Source organism: Chiloscyllium plagiosum, chromosome 28 (genome assembly GCF_004010195.1).
Source record: "Chiloscyllium plagiosum isolate BGI_BamShark_2017 chromosome 28, ASM401019v2, whole genome shotgun sequence".
NCBI classification, from domain to species: domain Eukaryota; kingdom Metazoa; phylum Chordata; class Chondrichthyes; order Orectolobiformes; family Hemiscylliidae; genus Chiloscyllium; species Chiloscyllium plagiosum.
Window position 1 is genome coordinate 26,810,755 of NC_057737.1, and position 15,374 is coordinate 26,826,128.

At 41.1% G+C, this 15,374-nt stretch overlaps 1 protein-coding gene across 7 annotated transcripts; it reads right to left on the bottom strand.

Annotated features, from left to right (window-relative positions):
- Positions 1 to 1,639: 1,639 nt before the first annotated feature.
- znhit3 (zinc finger, HIT-type containing 3) lies at positions 1,640 to 15,300 on the bottom strand. 7 transcript variants are annotated; one of them, XM_043718570.1, is made up of 5 exons: positions 15,170 to 15,300; positions 13,999 to 14,030; positions 6,562 to 6,636; positions 4,746 to 4,826; positions 1,640 to 2,130 (listed from the first exon to the last, which is right to left on the bottom strand). In XM_043718570.1, exons 1-5 carry the CDS (start codon positions 15,235 to 15,237, stop codon positions 1,937 to 1,939), a joined length of 450 nt encoding a protein of 149 aa, XP_043574505.1. In that variant the 5' UTR covers positions 15,238 to 15,300; the 3' UTR covers positions 1,640 to 1,936. The 7 variants fall into 7 exon arrangements, with proteins under 7 accessions (XP_043574505.1, XP_043574503.1, XP_043574502.1 ...); XM_043718568.1 differs by having other exon boundaries at positions 4,746 to 4,829; XM_043718567.1 differs by having other exon boundaries at positions 6,562 to 6,639.
- Between the last annotated feature and the right edge of the window lie 74 nt (positions 15,301 to 15,374).

The window sequence follows — 15,374 nt, forward strand, 5'->3', positions numbered from 1 at the left end:
TTAGACAGATCTGATTTTTGTCTAGATTAAACTAGTGATTACAATTTATGCAAGCTCTTGTCACATAATTACATCTCCCATAGAACAGCACTTTTAAAATGACGCCAAAAGAAACAGCTTCCTTTCAAGACATCAGCATCCAATCACAGGAGCACTTCCATCCTAAAGCCACAGCACATTCCTGCAGAAGATCTTCAGGATCTTTTCTTATTTATTTTAAGAAATATGGCCAGGGCACATGGGTCTTGACTCTGGTCCAGAGATAGGGATACCACCATTGTGCATCAAGAGCCCTCTTGCTGAGGACCTTAATGTTCTTAGCTTCCTTGACAGTATCTCCCAAACCCATGATCTCTACCCTTTACAACAAGGGCAGCAGACACGTCAAAAACATCCTGCAGGTTCCCCAAGTCACCCACTGTTGTGAAATAGAATAATTACAATTTCAAGTCTTGTAATTTCCCTCCACAAAACATTATGGGTGAACATGCACTGTGACATTTCATATCAGCTCACTAGACCAAGGATAATTAGGGATGGGCAATAAGTATTGATCTTGCTAGGGATGGCTATGTACTGTGAATTTTTTTTAAAAAACTAATGTTTTTCATAATAAACTCAGTGATCTGAATACTTTTTTAGTCATTCACAGGATGTGGATGTCACTGCGTAGGCCAGGATTTATTGCCCACAGGGCAGTTCAGAATCACCCACATTGCTGGGGGTCTGGAATCCTATGAAGCCTAGATTCCATAAGCACAGGTTTTCTTCCCTAAAGGACATTAATGAACCAGATGGGTTTTTCCAACAATTGACAAATGGAATTCACAGTCATCATTAGATTCTTAAATTCAGATTTTTATTCGATTCAAATTCCACTATCTGCAGTGGCAGGATTTGAACCCAGGTCCCCAGTACAGCAGTGGGGTCTTTGGATTAACAGCTTAGTGATAATATCACAAAGCCATCATCTTCCCCCAAATAGCCCAGTACAAGTCATTCTGCTCTAACATGCATTTCATTAACACAATTGACAAATTTGGAGACACTTTCTATAGCACAAACTTGTAAAGTGGGTATTGATTATAACCCTTCATTTTAATAGTGCTGCTATTAGGCAAGTTTTTTTATGTGGTTGCACAGTGATTCATTCATTATTAAAAGGTATAAACTAGTTAATAACCCACAAAGCAAGCAAATATGGCAAGTCTTTTAGTACTTTCAAGACAATGTGACAGAATTACATAGAAAAACAGGATTAGTTAGAACTGGGGTAAACTGATATTTTTGTGGTACTGGTGACATGCAGATGGTATTTCACTTATTTTCAAATTATAGGGACATAAGCTCAGAAGGGATGCGTAGTGGAGGGAGGAAGAGAGCTTCTTCAAGGAAGGCATCCTTGCAAGAGGATTCGCAGTTTTAAGGAAGGCATCCTTGTAAGTTTGCAAGGATCCTGAAGAAGGGCTCATGCCCGAAACGTCGATTCTCCTGCTCCTTGGATGCTGCCTGACTTGCTGCGCTTTTCCAGCAACACATTTTCAGCCCACATAAGCTCAGAAATCAAATCAGACAAAAACTATGAGCTCGGGTAGAAATAAAAATGAAATGGAGTAACAGATTCTTAGTGTACAAGGAATTGAGAAAATTGAATTGTTATTTTATTTGGTAATGGCATAGAAAAGCAAGACTATTTATTTCAGGTCATTGGGTAGGTACCAGTATTGGATTGTTTGTTTTTCTGAACAGCTTAAGAAAAATATTTTAATAAAACACTGCAAAATAATACGTCAAAGTACTGGCATCACAGCCCAGTCACTGAACACCCAAGATGTTTATTTTTCAATCCAGTGGATAAACCTAATTAAAATCAGAATAGCTATATATCTTACAAAGTAATTACAAAAGTATTTACTCAAAGGTCGGAGAGTTTATACTAGGAGACAACAATTTCATTTTCTTTCTCTGGGGGTTCAACTATTTGTAAACACTGATCTGCAAATTCCACGAAAATTGGTTCCTGCATAGCTATCTTCATGATGCTTTCTTTATCCTCCGCCTTGTCTACTGTCAACAGCAACTGTTTAAGGTGTGGGTTGCAAAGTAGACCCTTCAACTTCTCTGATCCTGCTGTTGGAATGACAGAAATTGAATGAATCGGAATGCAAGAACTTATTGAAACAAACATCATAAACCTCAGGCCACTCCATCAGGAACATTCCGGAGAATGTGGTTGGCAGTGTGAAAGGGTGTTTCAGAAACATTTGCCCTGGTACCACGGGTAAAAAAAAAACTGTATTACCTCAAGGTGGTTTTCAGAGATTAGATTAGATTAGATTAGATTACAGTGTGGAAACAGGCCCTTCGGCCCAACAAGTCCACACCGACCCGCCAAAGCGAAACCCACCCCATACCCCTACATTTACCCCTTACCTAACACTACGGGCAATTTAGTATGGCCAATTCACCTGACCCTGCACATCTTTGGACTGTGGGAGGAAACCGGAACACCCGGAGGAAACCCATGCAGACACGGGGAGAACGTGCAAACTCCACACAGTCAGTCGCCTGAGGCGGGAATTGAATCCAGCAAGGACTAAGGCTGCTTCCATACATACAATTAGTTGAGAGGTAATTGATCTCCTATGATCTGGGAACAGTGTTGGCTGGAGTCCACTGACCATTACAAGGAGTCAATTATTTTTCCCTGGTGGAGAGCAATAGTTCAGGATTGCCTATTGATTTTTTGGGACTACTTCTATTTCGGAGCTCCTTTCTCATTCTTAAAAATCCGTATATTAACAGATGCAATCAATCACTCAGCTAACATTACCATCTGTACCTTTGTTGACATATAGGGTATTTGGACTCATGCTGAAACAGAATTAGAAGAATTCAACAATATCCTCAATTGATTATCAAATTTCCCTTAAACTTAGAGCCACAATACACAAAGAAAGCATTAATTTCTTACTGAAATCAGTATTTTATATTGGCACAAAACAGGCATAAGTATTTCCCCCCCCCAAAAAAATTAAATGACAATTCTATATCAAAAAAGTTATGACTTTAAACATAGCTGAAGCAGACTTATGCCAATGTGCATCTATATCTTGAAGGGAAAGAACTTTTAAAAAATATATATAGTGAAGTAATGACAAACGTTCAACGTCCGTCGGTTCATGGCAGGTCCAGTAATCAGTAACTAATGCTAAGTGAAAGGGGAGACCAAACCTATGATTTCTGATTTACAAGTACTTCTCCACAAGGCCACCACACACAAAAAAAATTAGGATATCTGGTTGGCATGGATGAGTTGGACCAAATGATCTGTTTCTGTGCTATACTCTTATGTCTCTGTACCACAAATGCAGAGGGGTGATGTGAGCAACCACTACTGGCAGAAAAAGCCTATTGTACCTGGTATTCTCAGACAGTTTCCCACCTAAATAGTAATCAGGCCTGAGTCCTCTTAGCTTCTGAAATCGGGCATTTTCAGACTAGTATTACTGTAAGCCAACATGCTTCTATAGCATAATGCTAGAATATTTTAACGAGGTAATTGCAACCTAGTTACTGCATATCAGTGCTCAATTCTCCGATTTAAATATAACAATTGATGCGGTGTTCATTACAATAGCATCCACTGCATTTTCCCCCTAATTGTAGTTCCTAAGCATTGGAACCTTAAGCTAGAGAGTCCACTTTTTTTTTGGGAGGGCAGTCATCCTCTATATCAAACTTTTCCAGCTTCCAGTTCACTTAGCAATCCCTTGTTGATGGATTTAAAAGTTTACTCCCTGGTCTGAAACTTCCTTCCATTCACTTCTTGCAGCCTCTCCCCAGCCCAGAGCCTTTTTGAAGCAGACTTCATTCAGCTCCCCACCTTTGTAGCTGCCTCCTCCTTCCCCTGGCAGATACAATCTACCTCCATCACCTCCCTCCCCACCAAAAGACTATGGCGCACAGCTTACAGCTTCCTCACTGACAAATGCCTAACTGCTTATTGCTCCTTTTCAACTCTTGTCAATTTTGTTTATGGACCACTTTTCTTGGATTGTTGCCCTGTAACTGAAGGTTACTCAAGTGTTTTGGGGGAAAATTTACTCACCATCTGTGTATTTTGAGCCCTGGCCACTACAAATACTGTTACACAATAAGCAGTGCAAATTAAAATTCCCCTTTAACCCAAGGGAGAATGGTACCATCATGCTGCATTAAGGCAGAGGTAGTAAATTTGTATTAACACCACTGAATCAGTAATCCACAGGTCAAGACTAATACTTGTCAATCAAAACCCATCTGGTAGAGTTGAAATGCAACTGATACATCTGGAATATACAAATTGTCTCAGTAAAGGTGCCATGAAACTATAGTTGTGAAAACCTATCTGGTTCACAATATCCTTTATGCAAGCTGCCAGTGTTACATGGCATGGCTGACATGCTGACTCCATATTTACAGCAATAGGGTCGAATCTTAACTATTACCTGCAATGGTTTAGCAAGTCACTCGTTTTAAGGGCAATCAACAGTTAGTAATGTTCAAATCCAATGCAAGAATAAAAAGGAGACAATTTGCAGTCAAACCCATTTCAAATGATTGTTGTGCAAGAATTAAATTGTGAAACTCAAGTACATAAACACCAAATATTAAATCAACTAATTCTAACCACTATTTCCCAACTGCAATATTAGAAAAACAGTTTGTGTTTTCACAGTCAGTTTTTTCTTTTGTCTACATACCCAGTCGTCTCAGTTTCTCGAGTGGTACACGATCAGAATCTTCACCATCATCCAAGATTTCATTTGTGCCGGAGTAGTGTCCTACTAACATAACAAAAGGTTTTCAACAGATCTCAAATGATAGAGTTGAAAGGTAGCTCCTGAATTATGAGCGATTACAGAGACCCTGAAAAATGGTTAATTTCTCCAGAAACATTGACTTTAAGCACCTGAAGTTTTAAGTACAGTAGTGCCTCGACTTACAAACTTAATCCGTTCCAGGACCCGGTTCACGAACTGAATCAATTTTCCTCATTGTTCGGATAGCGTAAGAATGCTTGGGCGTAGCAACGAACGCTGTTCACAGCGCACGCGCCAAAGACGAACTGAATGAGATCACGCAAGGCCTGAGAGCTTTTGCGTTCAACAAGCACATAGCAAAGCAGAACAATGAAACCACGTGGTCGCACACGGGCTTTTTGCGTTCGTACCTTGAATTTCATATGTAATTTGAAGCAAAATTTTATGTACAATCCTATTTGTAAACCAATTTGTTCATGAACGAGGTCGTTCGTATGTCGAGGCGCTACTGTATAACTGAAATCTAGAAAATGCTTAAAACACAGCATAGATGGTATTTTAAGGGGAGAGATTGATTGGTGTTGTGTGTATATGAAATTTTAATCTATTTCACCACCTTTGAATGCTGCTTATCAATGTTTTATTGTCCTTTCCTGTGTGCATTTTGAGACGGTGGTGGTGAGCTGCCTTCTTGAACCGTCGCAGCCCATTTGGTGCAGGTAAATCTACAATATTGTTAGGGTGGGAGTTCCATGGGTAGTGTTGTACAATAGAGAGACCTAGGGATTTAGGTACATAATTCTTTGAAATTTGCATCACAGGTAGATAGGGTAGTTAAGGTGGCGTTAGATTTGTCTTCATTGCACAGAAATTTGAGTTGTCGTCAGGATGTCGTGTTGAGGTTGTACAGGACAATTGAGGCGTCTTCTGAAGTATTCTGTGCAGTTCTGGTTCCCTGCTATAGGAAGGATATTAAACTGGAGAAGGTTCAGAAAATATTTACCAGAATGTTGCCAGGAATGGAAGATTGAAGTTATGAATATAGGCTGGATCTTTTTCACTGCAGGATAGGTGGTTTAGAGGTGACTTTACAGAGAATTATAAAATCATGAGGGACATAGATGAGCTGAATAGCCAAGGTCTCCCCCACAAGGTGGGAGAGTTCAAAAGTAAAGGTGCATATTTTAATGGTGAGGAGAAAGATTCAACAAAAAAAAGCAATTTTTAAAAAAAAAATACACAAAGAACTATGTGGGGAAGTGGTGGGTGCAAGTACAATTAAAACATTTAAAAAATATTTGGATAAGTACATGATTAGAAAATGTTTGGAGGGATATGGGCCAAATGCAGGTAGTTGAGACAATAATTTGGGAACATGCTCGGTGTAGACTAGTTGGACCAAAAGGTCTGTTTCCATGCTACATTGCTTGACTATGACTATTTTCATCCAGCCCCGGTGTTCATTAGAACTTTAGCAAAAGAACAAAGTTTGTGACTCAGACAAAAGTGTGCAGCTCAGAACAGAGAATATTGCAGGTTAAGAAATTTGTGTTTAATACAGTCGATAGAGAAAATCCTCTCTATTGGCTATTTTTATTGCAAGTACCATATATTTGTATTAGCATGGTATAGCTGCAGTAAAACTCATTCAATGGAACTGGTGTTCATGGCTCAAAATATTTTGAAAAACACGAACTCAAACAGTTCAAGCCTTGTAGATACTTTTTTAGTTACCATAGTCAACAGCATATCTTACCATTACGGTCTTGCTGTATAGGTTCCTTTAATGCTGGGGAAATCTCTGAACCAGACTCCTGGGGTTTACAATCATCTACTAAAATAAAGTGCTGAATTTAGTTATTTTACAGTAAGTACACGCTAAAGCTTTGGTCCAACTGTTAAAACTCATCCATGCCAACCAGATATCCCAAATAAATCTGGTCCCATTTTCCAGCATTTCGCCCATATCTCTCTAAACCCTTCCTGTTCATGTACCCATCCAGGTGCCTTTTAAATGCTGTAATTGTACCAGCCTTCACCACTTGCTCTGGCAGCTCATTTCATACATACATGACTCTGCGTGAAAACGTTGCACCTTTAGGTCCATTTTAAATCTTTCCCCTTTAACCCTAAACCTATACTGTCTAGTTTTGGACTCCCCATGCCAGGGAAAAACCTTGGCTATTTACCATACCCATGCCCCTCATGACTTCATAAACCTCTAATGTCACCTCTCTGCCTCTGATGCTCCAGGGAAAAAGCCTCTCCCTTTAGCTCAAACCCTCCAACTCTGGCAACATCCTTGAAAACCTTTTCTGAATCGTTTCAAGTTTCACAGCATCCTTACTATAGTTGGGAGACTAGATTATATATGATATTCCAAAAGTGGCCTAACCAACATCCTGTACAGCTACAACATGCCCTCCCAACTCCTGTACTCCGTGCACTGGCCAATAAGGCAAACATACAAAATGCCTCCTTCACCATCCTGTTTACCTATGTAGACCTGTCTACGCCTATGGAGAATAAGGTTGAATCCATTTGGGTGGAAATTAAAATTTCAAAGAAAAAGTCACTAATAGATCCAGTCTATATGCCACCAAATAACAACATCACATTGGGGCAGGCAATATTGGTCAGAGAATGGAGTGCAGGAGTTGGGAGGTCATGTTGCAACTGTACAGGACATTGGTTAGGCCACTGTTGGAATATTGCATGCAATTCTGGCCTCGCAAAGATGTTGTGAAATTTGAAAGGGTTCAGAAAAGATTTACAAGGATGTTGCCAGAGTTGGAGGATTTGAGCTGTAGGAAGAGGTTGAATAGTCTAGGGCTGTTTTCCCTAGAGGGTTGGAGGCTGAGGGGTGACCTTATAGAGCTTTATAAAATAATGAGGGGCATGAATAGGATAAATAGACAAAGTCTTTTCTGTGGGGTGGGGGAGTCCAGAACTAGAGGGCATAGGTTTAGGGCAAGAGGGGCAAGATATAAAAGAGACCGAAGGGGGAAACCTTTTCACTCAGGGTGGTACGTGTATGGAATGAGCTGCCAGAGGAAGTGGTGGAGGCTGGTACAATTGCAACATTTAAAAGGCATCTGGATGGGTATACGAATAGGAAGGATGTGGAGGGATATGGGCCAGGTGCTGGCAGGTGGGACTAGATTAGGCTGGGATATCTGGTTGGCATGGACAGGTTGGATTGAAGAGTCTGTTTCCGTGCTCTAAATCTCTACGACTATGACTCTAAATAACTAATGCCTGTAAAAATGGTATGGCAATTATCATGGGGGATTTTAATCTACATGTCAATTGGTCGAAACAGCTTAGTCAGGGTAGCCTTGAAGAGGAGTTCTGGATCAGTGGTGCTGGAAGAGCACAGCAATTCAGGCAGCATCCAATGAGCAGCGAAAGGCTTTTGCCCGAAACGTCGATTTCGCTGTTCGTTGGATGCTGCCTGAATTGCTGTGCTCTTCCAGCACCACTGATCCAGAATCTGGTTTCCAGCATCTGCAGTTATTGTTTTTACCACCTTGAAGAGGAGTTCGTTGAGTGTATCCGCGATAGCTTTCTTGAACAGTATGTAATGGAACCTATGAGGGAGCAAGCTGTCCTAGATCTGGTCCTTTGTAATGAGACAGGAATAATTCATAGTTAGGGATCCTCTTGGAAGGAGTGATCACAGTATAGTTGAATTTTTAATACAGATGGAAAGTGTGAAGATAAAATCCAATACTAGGGGCCCGTGCTTAAACAAGGGAGACTACAATAGGATGAGGGAGGACTTGGCTAAAGTAGACTGGAAACAAAGACTTTGATGGGACAGTTGACGATCAGTGGAGGTCTTTCAAAGCAATTTTTCCAAAGTGCTCAGTAAAAGTATATTCCACTGAAAAGGAAGGACTGTAAAAAAAAAAAAGGGATAACTGCCACAGGAGTCTAAGGAAATAAGGGAGGCTATCGAATTGAAAAAAGGCATACAAACTGGCCAAGATCAGCAGGAAACTAGAAGATTGGGAAAGATTTAAAAGCCAACAGAAAGCTATAAAAAGAGCTATAAAGAAAAGTAAGGTCGAACATGAGAAAAAAAACTAGCACAGAATATAAAAACAGATAGCAAACATTTCTATAAATAAATAAAACAAAAATAAAGAGTGGCTAAAATAAATGTTGGTCCTTTAGAGGATGAGAAGGGGCATTTAGTCATGGGATATGATGAAACAGCCAAGGCATTGAACAGGTATTTTATGTTGGTCTTCACAGTAGAGGCAGTAATAACATGCCAGTAATTGACAAAGAGGTGACGGTAGGCGAGGACCTGGAAACAATCATTACTATGGAAGAGGTAGTATTGGACAAGCTAATGGAGCTAAGGATAGACAAAGTCTCCTGGCCCTGATGGATTGCATCCTAGGGTACTAAAATAGATGGCAGGAGAAATAGCAAGTGCGCTTGTAATTTTCCTAAATTTGCTGGGCTCTAGGACAGTTCCAGCAAATTGGAAAATGGTAAATGTGATGCCACTGTTTAAAAAGGGAGGTAGGCAAAAGATGGGGAATTATAGACCGGTTAGCTTAACTTCTGTAGTGGCGAAGATGCTTTGAGTCTATTATCAAGGAAGAAACAGCAAGGCAGCTAGATAGAAATTATCCTGTTGTGCAGACAGCATGGGTTCATGAAGGGCAGAGCTGAAAATGTGTTGCTGGAAAAGCGCAGGTCAGGCAGCATCCAAGGAGCAGGAGCATGAGCCCTTCTTCAGGAATGAGGAGAGCGTGCCAAGCAGGCTAAGCTAAAAGGTAGGGAGGAGGGACTTGGGGGAGGGGCGTTGGAAATGCCTCCAGCCGTCGTGTTGCTATGGTCTGGCGATGGAGGAGTCCAAGGACCTGCATGTCCTTGGTGGAGCGGGAGGGGGAAGTTGCATAACTAATCTTTTGTAATTCTATGAAGACATTACGAGCACGGTGGACAATGGGGACCCAGTAGATGTAGTGTACTTAGATTTCCAAAGGCCTTAAGGAAGAGGCTGCTGCATAAGGTAAAGATGCATGGAGTTACGAGTAAAGTATTAGCATGGATAGAGGATTGGTTAACTAACGGGAAGCAAAGAGTGGGGATAAACAAGTGTTATTCTGGTGGGCAATCAGTCACTAGTGGTGTGCCTCAGATATCAGTGTTGGGACTACAATTATTCACACTTTATATAGATGATTTGGAGTTGGGGACCATGTGTAGTGTATTAAACTTTGCGGATGACATTAAGAGGAGAGGCAGAGCAAAGCATACAGAGGACTGTTAAACTTTGCAGAGAAACACAGGTACTTTAAGTGAGTAGGCAAAGGTCTGGCAGATGGAATACAATGTTAATAAATGTGAAGTCATCCATTTTGGTGGGAGTAACAGTTAAAAAGGATTACTACTTGAATGGTAAAAAGTTGCAACATGCTGCTGTGCAGAGGGCCCTGGGTGTCCTTGTGCATAGAAGCACAGAAGGTTGGTCTGCAAATAGAACAGGTAATTAGGAAGGCAAATAGGATTTTGTCCTTCATTACTCAAGGGATTGAGTTTAAAAACAGGGAGGTTATATTGCAGCTGTACAGGGTACAGGTGAGGCCACACCTGGAGTATTGTGTGCAGTTTTAGTCTCCTTACTTGAGAAAGGATGTACTGGCATTACAGATGATGCAGAGAGTGTTCACTAGATTGATTCCAGATTTGAGGGGGTTGGCAACTGAGGAGAGACTGAGTAGACTGTGATTATATTCATTAGAATTTAGAAGAATGAGGGAGGGATCATATAGAAACATTTAAAATTATGAATAGAATAGATAAGATAAATGTAGAGAGGATGAAACTCAGACAAGAGGACATAGTCTCAAAATTCAGGCAAGCAGATTTAGGACTGAATTGAGAAGGAACTTCTTCACCCAGAAGATTGTGAATCTATGGAATTTCCTACCCAGTGAAGTAGTTAGCACTAGTTCCGTCACTGTTCAAAATAAAATCTACTTTAGCTTTAAAAACAATGAAGGAATTAAGGGTTATGGTGAGAGGGTGGGTAAGTGGAGCTGAGACCAGAGAAAGATCAATGATCTTATTGAATGGTACAGCAGGCTCAATGAGCCAGATAGGAGAAAATGAGGACTGCAGATGCTGGAGATCAGAGCCGAAAATGTGTTGCTGGAAAAGCGCAGCAGGTCAGGCAGCATCCAAGGAGCAGGAGAATCGATGTTTCGGGCATAAGCCCTTCTTCAGGAATGGCAAATTACAAGTTACACCTGTAAATTTATCCACTAGTGTGTCTATTTTGTTAGATTATCCCTAAGTATTCTTCCAATGTCATTACACTATGTCCAAATTTAAAATGGCCATAAAACATTGAAACAATTGGGACCCAAGGTAATACAAAATCCACACCAGGATATTTGAATTAATTGAATTACTATTTAAGCACATTAAAGTCAATGGGTTCAGAAGTTCCAATTGGAGAAGCTGTGCTGTGTAAGAATGCATTAATCCAGAAAGTACAAGGGCAGGAAAGTAGATGTGAGGAATGTCGGATCAGCCATGAATCATGACCACGATCATCAACCATGATCCTACTGAAAGGTCGAGCAGGCTCAAATCACTTACTCCTGTTCCTATTCATTATGCTTTTATAGTCTAAAAGTCAGATAAAATCACCAAGTACAGACTTGTCAGACACTAATATTTCACACTAAAGAACAACTAGTGTAATTTGAACAATAATATCTTTCAAAAGGTCAAGGCTCCAAACAATAATACAGTTTGGACACAGGACATCTAAATGCAGATTTTAATTTGGCCTTGTAATTTGCTGTACTGTACATGGACACTGCATGCACTACTCTTACAAATGAAGGTGACATAATATCTCAATTTAAAATCAGAACAAAGTGAGACAAAGAATGTTAATAAGTTAAAGATGAAAGTCTTCTATTCATGACCTACTTTTAATAACGATGCAGAGGTGCCGGTATTGGATTGGAGTGGACAAGGTCAGAAGTCACATGATACCAGGTTATAGTCCAACAAGTTTATTTGAAATCACAAGCTTTTGGAGCACTCCTACTTCGTCAGGGAACCTGGTGTCATGTGACTTCTGACCTTCTTTTAATAAAGCAGGCCCTAGATAACAATTGACATTTCTGGAATTCTTTGCTACACCTGTGGACATCCAACCTGATGGCTACTGGATATCATTTCCATCCCCCACCTACCTAAGGGAAGCACTAATCTTAGAGGTTTACAATCTACTCTTCAAACACTAGAACTGATGTTATACTAGCAGCTTTGGAAATTTGAATATTTCACAACAACGACTCATCAAGTAATTTCAGCCTCACCTCCATAAGCAAAATATACATATATGGATGTCTGAAATTCCATATTTTATGACCCTACAAATTAAGAACAGACATATCTGTTAAAACTTCAGTCAATATGGAGAAGGATATGGAAGCTGTAGAAGGTAGGAAAATAGACGGTGACATCTTGAAAAATGTCCACATTACAGAGAAGGTCCTGGATGTCTTGAAACAAAAAAGGTGGATAAATCCCTAAGACCTAATTAGGTATACCCTAGAACTCTGTGGGAAGCTAGGGAAGTGATTGCTGGGCCCCTTGCTGAGTTATTTATACACAGGTAAGGTGCTGGAAGACTAGAGGGTGGCTAACATGGTGCCACTATTTAAGAAAAGGTGGTAAGGACAAGCCAGGGAACAATAAACCGGTGAGCCTGACATCGGTGGTGGGCAAGTTGTTGGAGGAAATCCTGAGGGACAGGATTTAGAAAGGCAAGGATTGATTAGAGATAGTCAACATGGCTTTGTGCATGGGAGGTCATGTCTCACAAACTTGATTGAGGTTTTTTGAAGAAGTAAAAAAAAAAGAGGATTGATGAGGGCAGAGCGGTGGATGTGATCTATATGGACTTCAGTAAGGCGTTCGACAAGGTTCCCCATGGGAAACTCATGAGCAAGGTTAGATCTCATGGAATACAGGGAGAACTAGCCACTTGAATACAGAACTGACTCAAAGGGAGAAGACAGAGGGTGGTGATGGAGGGTTGTTTTTCAGGCTGGAAGTCTGTGACCAGTGGAGTGCGACAAGGATCAGTGCTGGGTGCACTTATTAATGATTTGGATGATAGCATAGGGAGGTATAGTTAGTAAATTTGCATATGATACCAGAATTGGAGGTGTAGTGGACAGCGCAGGAGGTTACCTCAAAGTATAATGGGATCTTGATTAGATTGGCCAATGGGCTGAGTGGCAGATGGAGTTTAATTTATGTAATGGTGAGGTGCTGCATTTTGGAAAAGCAAATCAGAGCAGGACTTATACACTGAATGGTAAGGTCCTGAGGCTTGTTGCTTGGACTGCAGATTCATAGCTCCTTAAAAGTAGAGTCACAGGTAGATAGGCTAGTGAGAAGGCATTTGGTATGCTTTCTTTCATTGGTCAGCGCATTGAGTATAGGAGTTGGGAGGTCGTGCTGAGACTGTACAGGACAGTGGTTAGGCCACTTTTGGAATATTGTGCACAATTCTGATCTCCTTTCTATCAGAAGGATGTTGTGAAACCTGAAAGGGTTCAGAAAAGATTTACAAGATGTTGCCAGGGTTGGAAGATTTGAGCTATAAGGAGAGGATGAATAGGCTGGGGCTGACTTTAGAGGTTTATAAAATCATGAGGGCCCCAGATAGGTAAATAAACAAAGTATTTTCCCTGGGGTGAGGGGAGTCCAGAACAAGAGGGCATAGGTTTAGGGTGAAAGGGGAAAGATATAAAAAGGGACCAAAGAGGCAACTTTTTCCCTACACAGAGTGGTGTGTGCATGAAATGTGCTGCCAGACGAAGTGGTGAAGGTTGGTACAATTGCAACATTTAAAAGGCATCTGGATAGGTATATGAATAGGAAGGGTTTGGAGGGATAAGGGGCAAATACAGGTAAATGGGACTAGATTAGGATATCTGGTTGACATGGATGAGTTGGACCGAAGTATTAAGTAACTACTGAGAACAGAACCAGTTAATATTTCAGGTTGAAGAAAGATCATTGACTTAACTGTTCCTTTCCATATATACTGTTTGACCAGTGTAGTTTGCCCAATAATTTTGTTCTTTCTTATTATAATTTGAAGAACATTTTTAGGTAATCAAAGAACAATTCATACCTTTGTGTTTCTTGTAGCATCCTACAGAACAACTGAAAATAAATAAAAAACAGTATTACAATTACAATACTTATTAGGTGGTTGTAAGCATCTAGGAGAAAGTTGGGACTGCAAGTGCTGGAGATCAGTCAAGAGTGTGGTGCTGGAAAAGCCTGGAGGTCAGGCAACATTCTAGGAGCAGGAGATTTGACGTTTCAGAAATAAGCCCTTCATCAGGTTGTAAGCATCACCATTGTTCACTTCAGAAATCTGTTGTCGGTTGCTGCCCATTATTCTATATTCGTTGTTCAAGTTCTCTTTTTGTGGTTGCGCACAAGACCCACACAGTAAGATTTAGACTGCACAGCCACAGAACCTCACAGGAACATTGGATCCAAAGTTATACAACAGTTTGCAAAATTTAAGCCCATGACAATAATAGGGCACTAGTAGCATCAATGAAAACAATAGCCTAAGAACAAGAACTACAACAGTGGTGGTGAGACTTGTTTCTCAAGCCAGAGGGAAGTAACCAGTGATGGTCCCCAGGTATTGGTGTCAATCCCCTGCACATTTTAAAAATAATGTTTGATCCCTTAGACTTTGGTATACATGACAGATTCTGCACTTTGTACAAGTTTCCAACGTTGTAAATAATGAGAAGGAGAATAGCAGATTGCAGGAGGTAATGGACTGACAATAACTAATTATTTCAAAGTTAAAAATCACACAACACCAGGTTATAGTCCAACAGGTTTAATTGGAAGCACTTTAGCTTTCGGAGCTATGCTCCTTCATCAGGTGATCTCACAATCAGCTGTTGGACTATAACCTGGTGTTGTGTGATTTTTAACTTTGTACAACCCAGTCCAACACCGGCATCTCCGAATCATAATTATTTCAACTGCAAGAAATGTAAAATCGATACAGTACTCAAAACAATGAGGCTGCAGGGGGATACAGAGGAAAATCCCTGATCTCAGCTGGATCTTGTGTTCAGGGACCCAGCTATTTGACCACTGAGACCATCACAGCGAGGCCCAGGCCACATGGGCTGTAGGTTTCTCCCCTCAGCGAGTACCTCCACATGGCCCGGCCCGGCTCGACTCAGGGAGGGCTGTACGCCAGTCACAGGAGCAGGCCGCAGGGCAGCCGCGGGCTCGAGTTGTAAACAACACCGGGCAGCACTCACTAACGCAGGCCGCAGCGCGGACACCGATATTTCGGCGGCACCTCCTCACACACTCGGCAGGTCACCATCCCGCTCTTCAACAGCAAACCCTGACAGGAGTGACAGCCCCACCTCCGGGACAGCCCCTCTAACCCCACCCCCCACTAACCCCACCCCATTCCCTCTGACCCCATCACCTCTAACCCCAAACACTAACCCCACCCCC